A 19,215-nucleotide genomic window follows, 5' to 3' on the forward strand; every position below is an offset into this window, starting at 1 on the left:
TTGAGCGCAATCCTTTCGTTCTAAGTCGAGATATCAACGAAATAGTGTGACATCATGACTAATGAGATGAATAAGGGCTCGTCTACCCTATTTTTCACAAGCTGACAATATGAGAACCGTTATCATATTACCAAACTGCCAAGTTTTATAATATGATAACGTGCCCTTAAATTTTGCTATTTTAGTGTTTAGATTTGTAAGAGACAAAAAGTTAAAATTGCCTTGGATCTTTGAAAACTTACTAATTTCACTCTAAATAGTTAAGCTAACGTGGCTCCTAGTCCGAGATACGCATTTCTGTTTTGCGACTATCTCGTGCGGGAGATCCTTATGGGGTTTTTGATTGAAAAACCCCGGGGCGGTGGATTGCACTGGTGTTGCATTTTCAAGCAGAAGAGCAGGCCACTAGACGTGTTCCCACTTCTGCTAGAAAGTGCAAAACCAGTGCAGTGCACTGCCCCGGTGTTTTTCAATGGAAAACGACATTAGACTGCTTAGGTGGTTGTGCTCTGAGTGCATAAGGAGAGTGACGACACTGTCAAAATTGGAACAATTATTATTTGTCAGTGTCATTCCAAACGAGTCAAATTCATGTATTTTGACAGGTCGTTTGTTCGTTTGGAATTTCACTGACGGATAATCATGACAGTTGTCTTCACTCTCCTTACATACACTCTGGTTGTGCTAATGCCTCTTACACATGGCCCCGGCATAAGATTATTTCTTGAGCGTTTTTTCAAAACGTCATATCTGCAATGAGTTACTCTGTTTACTTTCTCTTCTGTTAATAATTCGGTCACTTTAACATTTATCCCTCAGCTCTTTGCATAATATGCTAGTTAAAACCACCGTCTTTCGATCTGTACTGTAAATAAGTGAAAAGTGTTATAGTGACGCCGTAAAAATCGAAAGAGAAAGTAAACAAAGAGAGTAACTCATTGCAGATATGACGTTTTGAAAAAACGCTCAAGATTTAAATTCAAGCAAAGGCAAGATATTGCTTGTGGCACTAAAAACTGGATTCTAATCGCACTGCGCACTTACTGTTTTTCTATTAAATTCTTTTCATAGACTGGTTAGTTCGACTGGTCTGTCTATGAAAGGACCATATCTATCACTTGAAATACATGTGTTTTGACAGCTCGCAGTTTTCAGTAGCAGTTTGATCACTCGCACTTTGAAAGTGCGGAGTCCAGGTTAATGGGAAGTGCGCAATAAGTCGCATAACACTAGCTTTGCAACATTAATTTCTGGAGCGCAATATCACTATTAGTAAGGTTATTTGATAAATTTACAATATTTAAATAGCAAAATCACTTACAGAGTGAAAAGTACATGTCATCCTTATTATTTTTCTATGGCGCCCATCCAGCCACTCTTGATACCCGCCTCCAAGAAAAGACAATATCGGAAGGGTCTTCAGATCATAATTATTCGGATTATACTTGAAACCAATCTACATTGCCTGTTACGAACCAGCCAGCGACATCATATTACCGAATAAGCTAGACGAAGCCATACATTCCTGCTTCGTTTGAGCTGCAAGAAATTATCATCAGTGTGCAAGCTGAGCTGATAATAAACAAAAATTCAATACTCACTGGTAAGTTAATACTTGGTGAATCGGTATCCAAAATAATCCAGCAGGCTTTGAGAATCAAACATTGGCGAGGAAATACTTATTTTGTTGAAAGTGAGTGAAAACTAAGATGAAGAGAAAGAACCCGTCTTGAGTGAAAACAGTGAGAGGTCCGCCTCACTATAGTTACTATATTCATAGTTAGGCGGAGACACTGAGCGGAGCCCATTGAACATGTCAAATACCGGAGCCAATCGAGCATGACGTCACATAACATGTTCTCTTTGGATGTATATTGTGCCTTGCAGGATAATCGCTCGATATGCGATTATGTGAAAGCTCAGTTGAGATAGGCGCGTGACAGCCGCCTATATAAATTTATAGGCAGTTTTTTCCTTGAAGCTTTCGAAAAGCACACAGCTGGTAGAAAAATAAAGCTCCACTGAAATCTGCTTGCGGAGCAACTGCGGCTATATTTGATGCGCCTTTCAGACGCCCGCAATGTGAGATTTTATTATAAGCGCGACAATATGGAAAAGGTATTGTGATTATATGGTCATTAAAGACGCTGAATCCCTCTGGATAAAGACTCGCCATCTCTATCTTATTCTTATTATTTATCAGTAAGTGTCGTTCCAATCAAGCACGAGACCTGTCAAAAGCCCTCATTGCAAAGAAAATCGCTTCGAATTCTTCTGGAGTAGTTGAATATAATGTTATATTAAACTGCGTATATACCCCTTTAAATCAAAATTTCCCAACATTATATTAAACTACTTAAAAAATAAAGAAATCTTTCCGAAGGCATCAAAGTGCCTTAACCAATAGTTTCGTCCCAAATATGAATGTCCGGCTTTTTTTGATTCCGTCCCACTGTGTGCCGTAATGCAATGATTGCTGAGAGTAAGCCAGACTGTCCGTGGAAAGTCGACGCCTGTATTGGTCGATGCATTAGATGATAGGGTCTGCGTTCGAACTGTACTCTAATAGGGCCCCTTACACGAGGCGCTAGTAATGTCATTACTGAGCAGTAATGTCACTTTTAATGATCGTGTAAGGTGAGTAATGACGGAATTCCCATACAATTCTAGTAATGACACTACTTAGTAATGACACTTTTATTGCGCGTGTAAGGGCCCCTAATGAGGTTTATGAAAATACAAGTTTCCGTCTAGCAATCCGAATTACGGAACTCTATGATCCGGGGAGCGCTCAAGAGGGAACTAGAAAGCTGCTAAAGAAGTATTATGAATCAATCAAGTTTGAATGTGAATGTCAGTGATAGGTTGGACTCCAATGAGGAAGACATTGGTGCTGAAGTGCTTCATGATTTTAACACCTTGAACATGTACCCAAATGGGCTGTAGGAAAAAGCCTCACGAGAGGGAAAAAGAAACTAGTTATAATAAAAATCGTTGATTAACTCTTCCATATGGTCCCAGTATATTTGCAAAAATAAAGCGCCAAAATACTATATAATGCATATATTTTTCAATTCAATCGATGCCTTTTGGTATAACGACCCATTTGATCAGGTTGTGTTCGACTCTTTCATTTTCTTTAACACCAGTTTGATTATCTTGAACTACGTTTATTCCAAAAATCAATCCGTCGTATTGTTAAATGTCTCCAATTTATTGTTTTTGCTTGCCCCCTAACAACTAAATTAAATTTTCTCTGCCGCTAATTTGATGGATTGCATTAGCCGTTCATCTGCGCGAAAAATGAAAGTATGTAACCAGCGGTATACATTTAGGTACTCTTGAAAATACAAAATTAGGAAAATTTGCGATATTTTTTTTTTTCATTTTTTTCTACCAAGTTGTGGAAGATAGCAGGAATAGGCTGCTCAATTTTTTATTTTTCTGGTTAGATTCTGTAAACTTAGCAGGAAAAGGCGGGCCCTTATGTTTGTTTACCTTGCTAGATTGTGTTAAGTTAGCAGGTAAAGGCGGGCCATACTGTTGTTTTCCTTGCTAGATTGTCTGAAGTTAGCAGGAAAAGGCGGGGCATATATTACTTTTGACATTAAAAATGTCTTACTCCACTATCTGGGGCTAGGTGTCATTCTAAAATCTAAACTATCTCCCATGTAACGAAACTATGTAAGGTTTGCACGCTTATAACTCCGATATTACTAGATGGATTTTAATCATTCATACACCAACCGATTCAGAAACACCTAACTTAAATATTGGTAATAATTTAATATCTCCCCAATAAAAGTAGACTTTTGGAAATTGGTAAAATTAAAAAGTTCACGAAAAACGGGAAAAATACCATTCGTGAGGCAGATTTCTCAGACACAGCCGTCAAAAGAGGGAAGCTTAGTTGCTCAATGAAACACGAAAAGTCATAAATAGAAGCAACGCATGTCCGTTTAAATCAGTTGTTGCTCTTATCCCACACGAGCAACGTCGTCTCCGGGCGATGCAATAAGCGTTATCGATTTTCGGTAACGTTGGCATTTGCGCACACTCGCACCTAAGTGACTAAACCATATACGGTTAGTTTATAAATAGAGGTGACGCGTACCCGTTTGAATCAGTTTTTGTTCTTATGTCGAACGGGTAAGATCATGGCTGCAGCGTCTGGGCACTACAATAAGCGGTAGACGCTATGCATTTTCGGCAGCGGTGGCCGTGTGCGGATTTTTCGGGTACCAGCACGGTGTCACAGAATGATTTGCAAAGTGGGTGGGCGGGGTGGTTTGGATTTAATTCAATACGGTGTGTGCTGCTTAAGAGTGTTGCGTTTGAAAAAAATATATTTTTATGCATGCGTGTGCGTTGTAACTTGTTAGTCCATGTTTACGGCGCTTTGTAGCTGCGTAGGGTAAAGGGCCTATTGGTTTTCATGTTTCATATTTCGGTTATATGTTTTTTATCAGTAAGGCATCTGACAACGTGCTTCTGTTGTTATTACACTGTTCATCAGCGTAGTATTTTATATAGGAGAGTACACTCAGGTTTTTTTACGCGGTTTTCATTAACGAGTTTTTTTTAAAATTTACGCGGTTTTCATTTACACGGTCTGTATCCCCTGCGTGAAAAATCTGAGTGTAATTGCATCGGAAACAATCACATTCCCAGCAGAACTTTTTGTTTTCTAATTTCAAACACTTTTGTTTCGTACTGCACACAACGGGAAATTTTAAAACAGAACTTACCGTCCCAGCAGCAGTTGAAGCGGGTGTTCTTTTTCGATTCAAATTCAAGCCATGTCGTCGCTGTTGTGCTATCTTATGACAAACGCCATTTTGGGGTAAACTGAGTTAAAAATGCTACATTACTGGTTTGAAAAATCTCTACAAAGTGGCGTTTTCAGAATTTTGAAATTCTACTTGGATACTTAGATATAGCGAGAAAGATGATAAGAAATTGTGAGTTTTTTGCTTCAAATCACTGTTTCTAGGGATTTGCTCAATTTATATTGAAGTTTTAGATGTTTTTATGTGTGAAAATGTCTGAGGAACACAATGGCATAAATATTTCAAAATAAAATTACACGAGTTGTGAGAAAAATACAGTTTTAGTTTTAAACTGAAAATTAAGCATGTTTGGCAACACTGTAGCCAAAAATAACAATTTTTTCTAGATTCCCTGACTCATTTCCTTCAAAATGCATTTCACCGATTGTCTAGACTGTATGAACGCAAAGATATGAATAAAAGTTAAAAATTTATGATTTTTTTCTATGGAAAATTTTCCATGCACGATTATGACACGCCATACAAATTTTGTCATCAATACACGCCTATGACACGTGTGAGTGCGACTTTTGTTTACATTCATAGTAAAAACTCGCAACATAGTCAACCGATCTTCGTAATATTTGAGAGACTAATGCAGAATAGATAGAAGCATCAATTGTCTTCTTTGGATTGTTTATACCATTTATAAGTTTCAAGATATTCAATCTCAAACTTTAAAAATCGTTTTTCTTGAAATGTGCTAAATGGCGCTTGTCATGAGATAGCACAACAGCGACGATGTCTTAAGCGTTACTGGACTTAAAATTGTTTTCCCAGTTTAACCAGTCAGAATATCTGTCCTGCCCTATGTATTTAAAACACAGTTCTAATTGCGTTTTAAGGTATACAACAAATACGGTTGGGTATACTAATTTAAATTTTAAAATAAATCTGTTTTAAATTATGAAACAAACCGCTGTACTGAAGATATAATTATGTCAGTCCTATTACCACATAAAACACCTATATAACATAAAACGCTGCAGAATTGGTTTAATAATACAATGTTTACACTACAGAGTTATAACACGTTTTAATAATTAGCAACAAGAAAAATGTCACCAAGATAGCATAAAAACCCGTTTTAACTGGTAGTGCGAACGTTGCATAACAATGTAATTTATCAAATAATTTCATTTTTCCACCACTAATCGATCAAGAAATACTTAAACTTAAGATTGTTTACTTAAGTTCATTAGTACATTATTGAAAATTTAAATGGAAAATGAAATTTCATATTTTATGGAGAATCTGTATATTTCCGTTGGCGGGCGTGGGTTTCCTCATCACAGCTCTCAATATGGAACTTTTCTTTTGAATATATTTTCTGGACAGACCAGCCTATTTTTACTAGATGGATCAGCCAAATAATGCCAATCACCTAGTGAGATACTTGATAAATTAATAGATTACCGTTAAAAGACCTTCAATAAAATATGTTTTAATGGGGAGGGTATATAGCAAATTGTAACATATGAAAACAAGCGAGTGAACAAGAACGTGAGTCGATATGTGTGATAGATAAAATTCATTTGCACGCTCTTGAAAAAAGCTACATTTTTAATGTCACCGTGGTCGTGTCCTGTACACAACCCTTTAATTTTTCCTGCTAGAATGTGTGAAGTTAGCGGGAAAAGGCGGATCATAAATTAGTTTTTCCTGCCAGAGTGTGTGAAGTTAGCGGGAAAAGGCGTGGCTTTGTAGTTTAATTTTTGACATGTAGGTGGCGCAGCGATCGTTTTTCCTGCTGGCCTTTTTTCTTATTTCTGTGGTCGTTAAGGCTACTGTACACCTCGGGAAATTGATCGCGGATTTTGGCACGGGATTTTGTGCGGGATTTTGATCACGGAAAATTTTCCGCCGAAAAGTCTCCACAGCTCTCAACTGTCAAAAAAAATCCGCTCCTGGGTTTACAGCTCGGAATTCTTATTGAATTAATAAACAATATTTGATTAGTGAACAACTATGGATTCCGAATCTGATGTTATGTTTATGGGACTTTCCGTTCTGTCGATTGGAATATTGTCAAAAATCAGAAACCGCAAGAACAAGCGGAGCAGAAGATTTTGGGTGAATCCTTACCTCAAAATGCGGCTAGAAAAAGGAAGGTTCACAAAGGATGTAAGTATTGTAATTGTAAATTTATTAGCTTACGATACCCTGTTGGGTACAGTATGTATTCTTAGGGATATCCTAAGTATTCTGAGGGATGTTTCTCAAAATCACCCCTCATCGTGTGCTTTTTTCAAATAACAGGTGGGTAATTTACTAAATAAATATTTTCATTTCCTTGCTATAATTATCAGTTCGACGATATGCGTTATTGGACAGACGAGTTCACCAGCAACTTTCATATGAACGCAGAGCAATTTGACGAACTGTATCGTCGAATACGACATAAACTTGAACCAAAAAGATGGACTCGGGCTGATTGCATTAGCGCAAAACATAAACTGGCGTATACCGTTGAGTATGTTTCATTTCAGAAATCAATATCGGTGAGATGATATGATTAATATTTGTAGATACCTTGCCGGTGGACCTTTCTTCGAGAAGTATGGAGCAAGTAACTATCGCATTAGTTCCACTGAAAGTTCGAAAATCTTGCGGGAGACTTGTCAGGCAATTTACGAGGAACTAGCAGGAACTGAATTCATGGAATTCTCAGCAAAGAACTGGTTGGGTGTGGCAAATAACTTCCGTAGTAAATGGAACATGCCGAATTGCGTCGGAGCCATCGACGGCAAGCACATCCGCATTAAATGTCCCCCAAACGCAGGGTCATTGTATTACAATTACAAAGTAAGTATTTTAGGCACTGTGTCACAAAGTTCTAGATTTTAACATATGCGAGTGTGCGTCAAGGACTTGCAACGCTGTCTTGTTCGTCATTATGTCCTGAGTGTTGCAACCTCTTTCAGATGTTGTGACACAGTGCCGGTAATTCACGATTTCATAGCGTTTTAGTACGTTATTCGAGTCTTAATTGCAGCGTTACCACAGCATCATACTCTTGGCAGCATGTGATGCAGATTATCGTTTCACTTTTATAGATGTTGGATCTCCTGGTGCAGATGGCGATATGAATGTTTTTGGAAGAACTAAATTTGGCCAGGATATTCTGGAGGATTGCGGTTTGTTGGAATTACCACCTGATGCCAGTGTGAATGGGATAGAAATTCCATTTTTCTTCGTTGGAGATGATGCATTCCCACTTTCTTCTCGGATAATGAAGCCATATGGTACAGGAAGTGCGTTCTCCAATGAACAAAAAATTTTCAACTACAGACTTTCTCGAGCTCGCAGAACGATTGAAAATGCCTTTGGCTTACTAACAATGAGGTGGGGCTGTCTGAGGTCCGAATTTCTATGCTATCCGGACAAAGTTAAAGTTATTGTGGGTGCTTGTTGTGCACTCCACAATTTTCTTCTGAAATCATCTCATTTTGATCACGTTGATCGAATTGAGAACGGAGTTTTTATTGAAGGAGAGTGGCGTCGTTTGAATCAACTGGATCAAATTAATTTACCAAGACGTGGACGTCCGAACGAAATAGCAAGCAACATACGGAAAATGCTCACAAACTTCTTTGCTGAAATCGATGTACTACCATTCCAAAGCGATCGTGCTCATTGCATTTGAGGAATTGTGCACAATAAGGGGTGTATTAGCTTAGTCAATATAAATAATAAATAAATCATATACTGCATACATTTCTTACACACAATGAATTAATTTCAAAGAAATTTTGTTAAATCCAGAAAATTCTTTTTCGTTATAGATTTGACTACAGAACAAATCCCATTCAATAGAAAGAATATTGTATATAATCTTAAGTGGGGTAAGCAACGTTGTAACGGTGTGTGCCTTCTCTACTCGCTTGTTCGTTCAATAACACATTGGGGTGTTCCAGTCCCAATCATTGATCTTGCGCAGTGCTGAGGCGCTTATCTTGTATTGTTGATCGGCTTATGAAACATTATTGAATTGTTCCTGGTTAAGTTTCCGTGAGTCTCGTATTCATGAATGAATTTTTGATGTAGAATCGTAATCGGGCGACGATACTTTAGTAGACCTCGTAAATTATAGAAAGCCCTATTCGCAACCGCAACACGTCTTTTTATTTCGAAGTTAACATCGTTCGGACTGCCTCACTCTACCAGTGATCACCATGTTCCTTGTCTTGTCAGAGGTTATAGTCAATTCGATTCTCGCAGCCTCCCTTCTAAACTGGAAAAATGTCCCTTCCACTGTTGTGCGATCAAGGCGTATGATGACGATGTCAGTTGGTGACCAGTTCGCAATCGGGAGAGGGCTTTCTGCTCGAGTCTTTTGGAGTGGTCAATCCAGCATGCCAGCTCCCCTTTAACCTCCTGGGGGTGACCATGTTGGTTCCTCCAGTAAAATGTGAAATGTTCTCTTGTTTTACTCCGAAATTGCGTGACTATATCCGAGGAGGGTACCAGTTTGGTAAGCAGTTTGACGGCACGTCTCCCGCACGCTGCTAATGCATCGGCTTCTTCATTTCAGCTGATCGCACAATGACCAGGAAACCACCGAATAGTCAGCGAATCGCAGTAGCTCCCGATAGCCTGTATGTACGGGTGGCGGGATGTACCAGTTTCCAGGGCGGTGATTACCGACGGTCGGGATGCCATCTGTTTTGTTGGCTAGCGCAAAGCTAATCGCTACGGATTCTGCTGAGAAAACGGAACAGATTGGAGGGAGGCAGAAGGCGAAGTCTGTACCTATCCCCCGGATCCCCTCCCCAACTCGATCGACTAGCTTGGACGCATCTGTGAAGATCCGGGCGTGGTTTGTAAACCGATCCTTTATTAGCTCGGGCTACCTCTGGGGAGGGTCCAGCGCTAAGTGATGTAGATAAGCTGGTGTTCTTACAAGGCCGACTTTCATACCAGGGGAGGTCAACAAGGGGTGCGTCATAGGATCCGAAAATAAGTGTGCATCATAAAGTCAGGGACCTTATGACACATATCCGTTTTCGGATGTTATGACGTACCCGTTGTGCGTCATAATGCCCCGGTTGTTATGACGCACTGTCATTTTCGGATTTTATGTCGCAATGGACATGTTGGACACTGTAACGCACTCATAGTGTTGGATATTATGACGCACAGGTGCTGCGTCATGATGTCCCAGGTCATAACGTCCTGGACGTTATGTGAGCGTCATAACGTCCGGGACATTATGACGTACGAGAGTGTGTCATAATATCCGAAAGCAAGAATGCGTCATAACATCCTAAGTTATTTTTGTATCGCAACGTCCGATAGTAGTCCTGTGTCAGAATGTCCGGGATCTTATGAGACACACTGATATTGGGATGTTATTACGCAGAGGAATTGCGTCATAATGTCCGGAATAATATGACGCACTCATTGTTTCGGATATTTTGACGCACAGGTACTATGTCATAGCTTCCCAAGTCATAAGGTCCCACAGAAGGACGCGTCATAATGTCTGGGACAATATGACACACCAGGCTGCGTCATAATATCCGGAAACGGGTGTGCGTCATAAGTTCCCGGACTTTATAACGCACATTTCTTTTCGGGTTATATGGCGCACACCTTGTCACACAATGTCCCGGACGTTATGACGCACATTATTTTGGGACGATATGGCCTGGACATTATGACGCAGTTTTTATGCGTCACAATATCCGAATCCATAAGTGCGTCACAGTGTCCAGGTTATCGACTGCGACATTAGATCCGAAATTGAATGTGCATCATAACGTCCGGGACATTATGACGCACAAGAGGTGCGTTATAAGATCCGTAAATGATTGTGCGTCATAACGTCCGGGACATTATGACGCACATCCGTTTTCGGATGTTATGACGCAGCCTGATGCGTCCTAATGTTCCGGACGTTATGACGCACCACTCTTGGGACGCTATGACACGGTGCCCGGAATAATGTCCCCCACAAAATAATAACCGACATGATCACATGGAACGCGGTCGACAGAGTGGTGACGCAGATCATGACTGCCTTACAGAGGAAATGGCGTGATGAGCAGCGAACAACGGTTTCGGGATCAACTCTCTCCGAGCTCTCGATCGAAGCAGTTCGTTTTCTGGTGCTGTGCATAAAGTGATCAAGAATATATATTGTCAGTGAAGGTCAACCATTGTTTGAGGCAGTCTTTGTTCGCCGGTGCCCAGGCTGGTGAAGTGAATACCAGAATAGCCGGACACGCCGCTATATAAGCTAAGTATTATTTTTCTTTCTTTCATTTCCCTTTCCCCGATCGGTCTCTACTTTTCCCTTTCCCCAGAATACAAGTTTCATCTCTCGTTTACACCACGTGCTATCCTCGTGCCTTAATGGCCGAGGGCGAAGGAACATTGGATGGGAATGATATTCCCATGGATATACCGGATAAACCCGAAATTACTCCCTCCCCTGATTCCCCCAGTCCTCCCCGTATTAAAACATACCCAGCCAGTTCAAACGGACCCTGGGTGGTGTATTTCCGGCCCAACACGAAATCGCCAATATTCTAGAAATATCACGGGAGCTGACTGCTAACTATCCGTCCGTAGCTCAGATAACACGTGTTCGAGCTAATAAGATACGCGTTATAGTAAATGACCTCGACCAGGCAAACCAGATTGCTCGCAGCGAGCGTTTTACGAAGCAATTCAGGGTGTATGTGCCTTGTAGGGCAGTGGAGATCGATGGAATCGTCGCCGAACCGGGTCTAAAGTGCGAAGACCTGTTGAAGTACGGGGTTGGCTGCTTTAAGGACCCTTCACTTCAAAAGGTGAAGATTTTGGAATGCAAGCAATTGTATTCCGCAAAAACTGAAAATGATAAGACAACTTATTCTCCGTCAGACTCGATTCGGGTGACTTTCTCCGGGTCTGCTCTTCCCAACTATGTCCTACTGGATAAGGTTCGCCTACCCGTTCGCCTGTTTGTACCGCGGCAACTGTTTTATTGTGGCAATAAAAAACGGTGCGGCAAATGCGAGGGAGAGCATGAGGATGACGCTTGCGGTGGAAAACTGAGAAGTGTTTTTACTGAGGGGCCCTCCGCATGCTCTTAAGTCATGCCCGGCGTACAAGCAGCGCGGGGATAAAATTAAGCGCTCCCTTAAGGATCGCTCGAGGCATTCTTATGCAGAAATGTTAAAGAATGCTTCGCCATCTGTCCCTTCCGAAAATTCCTTTGCTATTTTGGCTGGCGTTGAGCAAGAAACTGACGACCCACAAGAGGGAACATCATTGGTTAACCCAGGGGAATCCAGGAAGAGGAGAAATCTAGCCTCCTCTAAATTGCCTCGTAAGGGTGCCAAGGTGTCGCCCCTCAGAGTGCGCCAACTACAATAAAAAAATCCAACGGAAGTGATGCACTACAGCCGAAGCAATTTGCTCCAGGACTTGGAAATATTAATTCTAACAAGGAGTACCCACCACTTCCAGGGACACCAAAAACCCCAAGTGTCCCCTTTTTTCAAACAGATACTCAGTCCAGTAGCGGACTAATGAAATTTTCTGACATAGTGGACTTAATTTTCACAGCTTTCAATGTTACTGATCCTCTTAAAAGCCTTCTGATACGTTTTCTCCCTATAGTGCAAACATTTTTGAAGCAGTTGACTGCTAAATGGCCCCTCCTTGCAGCGATCGTATCCTTCGATGGCTAAGTCATCGAACGAGGTCACCGATTCGATCACTGTTCTACAGTGGAACAGCAGAAGTATCCTCCCGAAAATCGATTCCTTTAAATTTTTACTAAATAGTTTAAAATGTGATGCTTTCGCATTATGTGAAACTTGGTTAACTTCCGATATAAATCTCAACTTCCACGACTTTAATATAATTCGTCTGGATCGAGAAAACCCCTATGGAGGAGTACTTTTGGGGATCAAAAAGTGCTATTCTTTCAACCGAATTAACCTCCCTTCGACACCAGGCATTGAAATTGTCGCTTGTCAAGTTTTAATCAAAGGTAAAGACCTTTGCATTGCTTCCATCTACATTCCTCCTAGAGCCTCGGTAGGGCACCGAACGCTTTGTAATATCACGGAATCCTTACCGGCACCGCGGCTAGTTCTGGGAGACTTTAACTCGCACGGTACGGTATGGGGTTGTCTTCATGATGATAATAGATCAACATTAATCCAAGATCTTTGCGACAATTTCAACATGACCATCTTAAACACGGGAGAAATGACGCGGATTCCTACACCACCAGTACGCGCAAGCGCGTTGGATTTATCGCTTTGCTCGACATCGCTACAGTTAGATTGCATGTGGAAGGTGATCCCTGATCCCCACGGTAGCGATCATTTGCCTATCGTGATTTCAATTGCTAACGGTTCAAGACCATCGGAAACAATCAATGTCTCATATGACCTCACACGGAATATTGATTGGAAGAGTTACGCGACCGCGATATCCGTTAAAATCGAATCCACTCAATAACTTCCTCCGGAGGAAGAGTACAGGTTTTTGGCTGGCTTGATTCTCGACAGTGCGAATCAAGCTCAGACTAAACCAGTACCCATTGCGAATACAAATGGACGGTCTCCCACACTGTGGTGGGATAAAGAGTGCTCAGAGCTGTACGCGGAGAAGTCCACTGCATATAAGGCCTTCCGGGAAGACGGGTTACCCGCTAGCTATCAGCAGTACGCGTCGCTAGAAAGGCGAATGAAGAGTTTAATGAAAGCCAAAAAACGCAGTTATTGGCGCCGGTTCGTCGACGGGTTAACGAGAGAAACAGCGATGAGCACTCTTTGGGGTACGGCTCGACGTATGCGTAACCGAAACAGTAACAACGAGAACGTGGAATATTCAAACCGTTGGATATTCGCTTTCGCCAAGACTCTGTCCCGGTACTGAAAACGTACCGCGCCGCGTCTCCTCACGATACCGCGAACGAAACACCGTTTTCGATGGTGGAGTTTTCACTTGCTCTCTTATCATGCAACAATAACGCCCCAATCAAATTCAACTTGCTGAAGAATCTGCCTGACACTGCAAAAAGGCGCTTGCTGAATTTATTTAACAAGTTTCTTGAGGGTAACACTGTCCCTCATGACTGGAGGCAAGTGAAGGTCATCGCCATTCAAAAACCAGCCTCCGACCACAACTCGTATCGGCCGATTGCAATGCTGTCCTGTATTCGGAAGTTGTTCGAGAAAATGATCTTGTTTCGCCTCGACAATTGGGTTGAAGCAAATGGCTTACTGTCAGATACACAATTTGGCTTCCGCAAAGGCAAAGGGACGAACGATTGCCTTACGTTGCTTTCTACAGAAATCCAAATGGCCTATGCTAACAAAGAGCAGATGGCATCAGTCTTCTTGGATATTAAGGGGGCTTTTGACTCAGTTTCTATCAACATTCCGTCAGAGAAGCTGCACCAGCATGGTCTTTCACCAATTTTAAATAACTTTTTGCTAAACCTGTTGTCTAAAAAGCACATGCACTTTTCGCATGGCGATTTAACAACATCGCGATTTAGCTACATGGGTCTACTCCAGGGCTCATGTCTAAGTCCCCTGCTCTACAATTTCTACGTGAATGACATTGACGATTGTCTTGCCAATTCATGCACGCTAAGGCAACTTGCAGACGACGGGGTGGTCTCTGTTACAGGGCCCAAAGCTGCCGACTTGCAAGGACCGTTACAAAATACCTTGGACAATTTGTCTGCTTGGGCTCTTCAGCTGGGTATTGAGTTCTCCACGGAGAAAACTGAGTTGGTTGTTTTTTCTAGGAAGCGTGAGCCGGCGCAACTCCAGCTTTTATTAATGGGTGCAACGATCAACCAGGTTTTCACATTTAAATATCTCGGGGTCTGGTTCGACTCTAAAGGTACCTGGGGATGTCACATTAGGTATCTGAAACAGAAATGCCAACAAAGGATCAATTTTCTCCGAACAATAACTGGAACATGGTGGGGTGCTCACCCAGGAGACCTGATCAGGTTGTACCAAACAACGATATTGTCGGTGATGGAGTACGGGTGTTTCTGTTTCCGCTCCGCTGCGAACATACACTTCATCAAACTGGAGAGAATCCAGTATCGTTGCTTGCGCATTGCCTTGGGTTGCATGCACTCGACCCATACGATGAGTCTCGAAGTGCTGGTGGGCGTTCTTCCGCTAAAAAATCGATTTTGGAAACTCTCATATCGATTGCTCATCCGATGCGACATTCTGAACCCGTTGGAGATTGAAAACTTCGAGAGGCTCGTCGAGCTTAATTCTCAAACCCGATTTATGTCCTTGTACTTCGACTCCATGGCACAGAGCATTAATCCTTCTTCGTATACTCCCAACCGTGTTCGTTTCCTAGATACTTCTGATTCTACTGTATTCTTCGACACATCCATGAAGGAAGAGATTCGTGGAATCCCGGACCATATACGCCCGCAAGTGATCCCCAATATATTTTATAATAAATTCCGAGAAGTCGACTGTGACAAAATGTTCTACACTGGCGGATCAAATCTCGATGCGTCCACTGGCTTCGGTATCTTCAACAATACTATCACCGCTTCATTCAAGCTCAATGATCCCGCTTCAGTTTACGTCGCAGAGTTAGCTGCAATTCAGTACACCCTTGGGATCATCGACACTCTGCCCACAGATCACTACTTCATCATCTCGGACAGCCTCAGCTCTATCGAGGCTCCTCGTGCGGTGAAGCCTAAAAAGCAATTCCCGTATTTTCTGGGGAAGATACAGGAGTCCTTGTGTACGTTATCTGAAAAATCTTATCAGATTACCTTTGTTTGGGTCCCCTCTCATTGTTCTATCCCGGGCAATGAAAAGGCCGACTCATTAGCAAAGGTGGGCGCATTAAATGGTGACATATACGAAAGACCAATCTGCTTCAACGAATTTTTTAGTATTTGTCGTCAGAGGACACTCAACAGTTGGCAAACCTCGTGGAGCAATGGTGAACTTGGACGATGGCTACATTCGATTATCCCAAAGGTATCAACGAAGCCTTGGTTCAGGGGGATGGATGTGGGTCGGGATTTTATTCGCGTAATGTCCCGACTTATGTCCAATCACTACACCTTAGATGCACATTTGCGGCGTATTGGGCTTGCGGAGAGTAGTCTGTGCGCTTGTGACGAGGGCTATCACGACATCGAGCACGTTGTCTGGGTATGCGCCGGGTATTTGGACGCCAGGTCTCAGTTAAAGGATTCCCTTCGGGCCCGAGGTAGACCACCCAATGTCCCAGTCCGAGATATGCTGGCAAATCGTGATTTCCCCTATATGTCCCTTATTTATACTTTCATAAAAACGATAAATATCCCAATTTAGCCCCTCTCTTTTTATTTCTCGTTTTTAGAAGTTTCCTCTTGCCGTGGGGAACCGATAAGCTCCAGACTGCCACTATGTAACCGCCGTCGCCCTTATCACTACGGAATGTGAAGCGAGAGCGACTCGAAGTCCGAAAGATTCCCTTTGAAGGATTCCTCGCGGGTCCGAAGAATACCATCGGCCAATCCGACCTACTAGACTGAGGCGCAAATTTGTTTCGCTGATCTCCCGTTTGCCCGAAAGTTGCAAGTTTTGCTCTTCTCTACCGGTCACCATCTACGCCTTCTCTCCCCTGTCCTTGATACAACTACTTCTACACCGATTTTGGAAATGACCAAGTATAAGTATCCGATAAAAAATCAAATTTGTATTCCGTATTCCTAGTTTTAAGATAGTTGTAATTTCTATTCTTTGTTAAAACTATTGTCCCCCATCTTGTAAATAGAATTGTATCCCTAGTTTTAAAACATCTGTGAAATTTTTAATGAATATTTGTTCCCCCTTTTGTGTACCAAACTATATTGTTAGTTTTAAGATAACTGTAAATATTTCCTAAAAAACTATTACTATTGAATTCCTTGTTTTAAAATTTTTCATAAAAAAATCTTTTGCCCCCTCTCTTATATATAGATTTTTTTTCTAGTCTTAAGATAGCAGTAAATTTTTTCTCTTTTATAAAAAAAATATTTCAACATTGTAACCTCCTAGTTTTAAGATATTCAAAATGTAAAAACAAAAGAACTCGGCACCGCCAAGCTAACGCATTTGTGCCTATCAAATAAACGAAATGAATAAAAAAAAAACGGTTTCGGGAGAGCGATCACCGCCGGGAAACTCTCCGCCAGAGTAGGCGAGATCTACTGCTGGGGATTAATCGAGTAGACCGCACTAGAGCACCGGGTATGGGTCGTCGGGGCGCCAGCGAACCGGAAGCCACGCTCCACCCCGGACTGACTACGGTATCCTACCGGTAGACCCGAGAGAAATATAGCGAAAACTGAAGAAGAATCCGTGTCGGGAGAACTGCTTCAGCCGGGGAACTCTCCGTCAGTGTAGGCAAGATTCACTGTCGGGGACTAGACTGAGTAGATCGCGACGAGACACCACATAATAGCCAGAGGCGACGTTCGGTCCTTGCAAAATCATTGCATTAGAAAAATGCTTGTCGTCCATGAGCAGATAACTTTTATAAAGCAGTCGCGGCTCGTATGCAAGAGCCTCGAGCAGCAAAGGATGCTCAGCGTCTGTATTATCAAAAATGTCTTGTACTCTAAGAACGGGCTGTGAAGTATAATCAAACACTAAAACTGCATGATTGTTCAAATATAATAATCGAGATGTTTATGACATGTCTGATAGTTTTCTTCGATAAAAGAAAAGTGGTATTCTTAAGAATAAAACACTTGCAGTGAAAAACAACACTCAGTTCAGTTTTGTTGGCAGCTACAAGAAAGATTACAAATTCTAGAGGGGGCTAAGTGCTAGTGCCTTCATGCTACCATATACCTATACTACCCATAATCGCAAGTCAGTCCCATGTTCTATAAGACTCCCTATCTACATGGGACTGACTTACGATTATGGGCAGTATACCCACTACTGCACCCGGAGCAATGAATGTTAAAAGCGAGACATTTCAGTACTAGCATCGGCAGGTATCCTCTATACGTTATAATCCATTTTGCTTCTACACTTCTCCAGCAGTTCGTTCGCCTGTTCCAAAACACAGATGTTGAACTTCATAGCTTCGATAAAGGGGAGTTCGCATAGGATGTTATCCAACTCGCCGTGAAACTCCTTGAATTTATATTCCTTCTGAGAACTGCGAGAACTTACAAATTCTGATACGGAAGTTGCCAGTGTAATCAAAGTCATATCCAGATTAGCCTCGTCTCCTTTCCGGGAACGACTCGTTCGTCCGCTGGTAGATGGGCTAATGAAAGCTGTGTCTGTGTTCGATGAACCCTGTAAAGTATCATAATGAGTTTTCTGGAAATCAATAATGGAAATTTAATGTTCTTACATCAAACTCTTGAGACCAATCTTCACCTTCGAGGTGAGTTGTCTGACTAGTTTCGATTGGATTTTTTAATCTAGTATTGGCTCCTGAGTTTCCAAGCGATACCGTATATGCCGTTCGAGCACAGGAAGGGATGTAAAAGCTCATTTCTTCGGCAAATGGCCAGCGACTTTGGTAGAGATCAAATTTGCCCTGTATGTCTGCGCTATACAGGTCCAGAAGATCAGCAGGGGCACCTGATTTGTTGCTTATCTTTTCGAGCTTTGATCTATCCAAGTAAACTCTGCAAAACGGGAATAAACTACTTATCAAACCTTTGTACTTATATTGCATATTTACCTTGTGGATTCTCGAAGCGCATCCCAATACTTACGACATTCGGGCACTGCAATGACTTTCCCAAGTTCAGAGGAAACAGTTATACTAATCTTTTCCCACATAGCATCCTTCGCTACTTTGTTCGAATAATCCTTATGCGTTATTTGGTATACAATCAGGGTTTTAATTTCAAATTCCGTTTTTTTTTTTGAAGCGATCTTTGGCTTTTTCTTGGAAGATGTCTGTGTTAAATTTGTGGAATCCACGTTTTCCGGCTCATCTTCCAGTTGTTCGAGAGTTTTCGCTACCTCCACCAGCTCCTCTTCGTTCCAATACATATCCTGCATTTTCAGGGCACTACCGTGGTTAAAAAATTAATTTAATAATATTTGTCTGAATCATTTTAAACTTGAGCTATTTCTAGAGAACTTTTTCAATAGGACATAAGAAATAATAAAATCAATTTAGTTAATTTGTTTTACACGTCCATTAAATTTTTACTCAGATCGTTATAATTTTGTCTATAAACATATCTAATAAATAGTTCGGTAAATTGTTAAAGAAGAAACGAAAATTCGTCCGAGTTATCAGCGTAAGAAAAGCAATCAACCCTCTCTTATACCAGATTTACACATTCAATGTTTATTAACTTAATCATTATAAATCTCTGGAATTTCATCCAAGACTTGCTACCCGAAATTGCAATCTAAGGTAATACACA

General features: G+C 41.5%; 2 protein-coding genes across 3 annotated transcripts in view; one reads left to right on the top strand and one right to left on the bottom strand.

The window, feature by feature from the left end:
* LOC131681589 (uncharacterized) overlaps window positions 1-8,542 on the top strand; it is a 67,727-nt gene extending 59,185 nt beyond the window's left edge. Inside the window, exons 1-4 of one of the 2 annotated variants that reach the window (XM_058962516.1) lie at window positions 6,674-6,953; window positions 7,139-7,302; window positions 7,358-7,634; window positions 7,825-8,542. In XM_058962516.1, coding sequence (XP_058818499.1) covers window positions 6,798-6,953; window positions 7,139-7,302; window positions 7,358-7,634; window positions 7,825-8,475 — 1,248 coding nt within the window. In that variant the 5' untranslated portion in view covers window positions 6,674-6,797 and the 3' untranslated portion in view covers window positions 8,476-8,542. Of the gene's footprint in view, window positions 1-6,673; window positions 6,954-7,138; window positions 7,303-7,357; window positions 7,635-7,824 lie in introns of those variants that run through there. The other variant, XM_058962600.1, reaches the window with a different exon arrangement.
* A 9,239-nt stretch (window positions 8,543-17,781) lies between these two features.
* On the bottom strand, window positions 17,782-18,632 carry LOC131681710 (uncharacterized). Its single transcript, XM_058962721.1, has 3 exons — window positions 18,516-18,632; window positions 18,180-18,459; window positions 17,782-18,121 (listed from the first exon to the last, which is right to left on the bottom strand). The coding sequence occupies exons 1-3, from the start codon at window positions 18,614-18,616 to the stop codon at window positions 17,819-17,821; spliced, it is 684 nt and encodes a 227-aa protein (XP_058818704.1). The 5' UTR covers window positions 18,617-18,632; the 3' UTR covers window positions 17,782-17,818.
* Window positions 18,633-19,215: the final 583 nt, after the last annotated feature.

The sequence above is a fragment of the Topomyia yanbarensis genome, chromosome 1 (genome assembly GCF_030247195.1).
Source record: "Topomyia yanbarensis strain Yona2022 chromosome 1, ASM3024719v1, whole genome shotgun sequence".
Classification (NCBI taxonomy): Eukaryota; Metazoa; Arthropoda; class Insecta; order Diptera; family Culicidae; genus Topomyia; species Topomyia yanbarensis.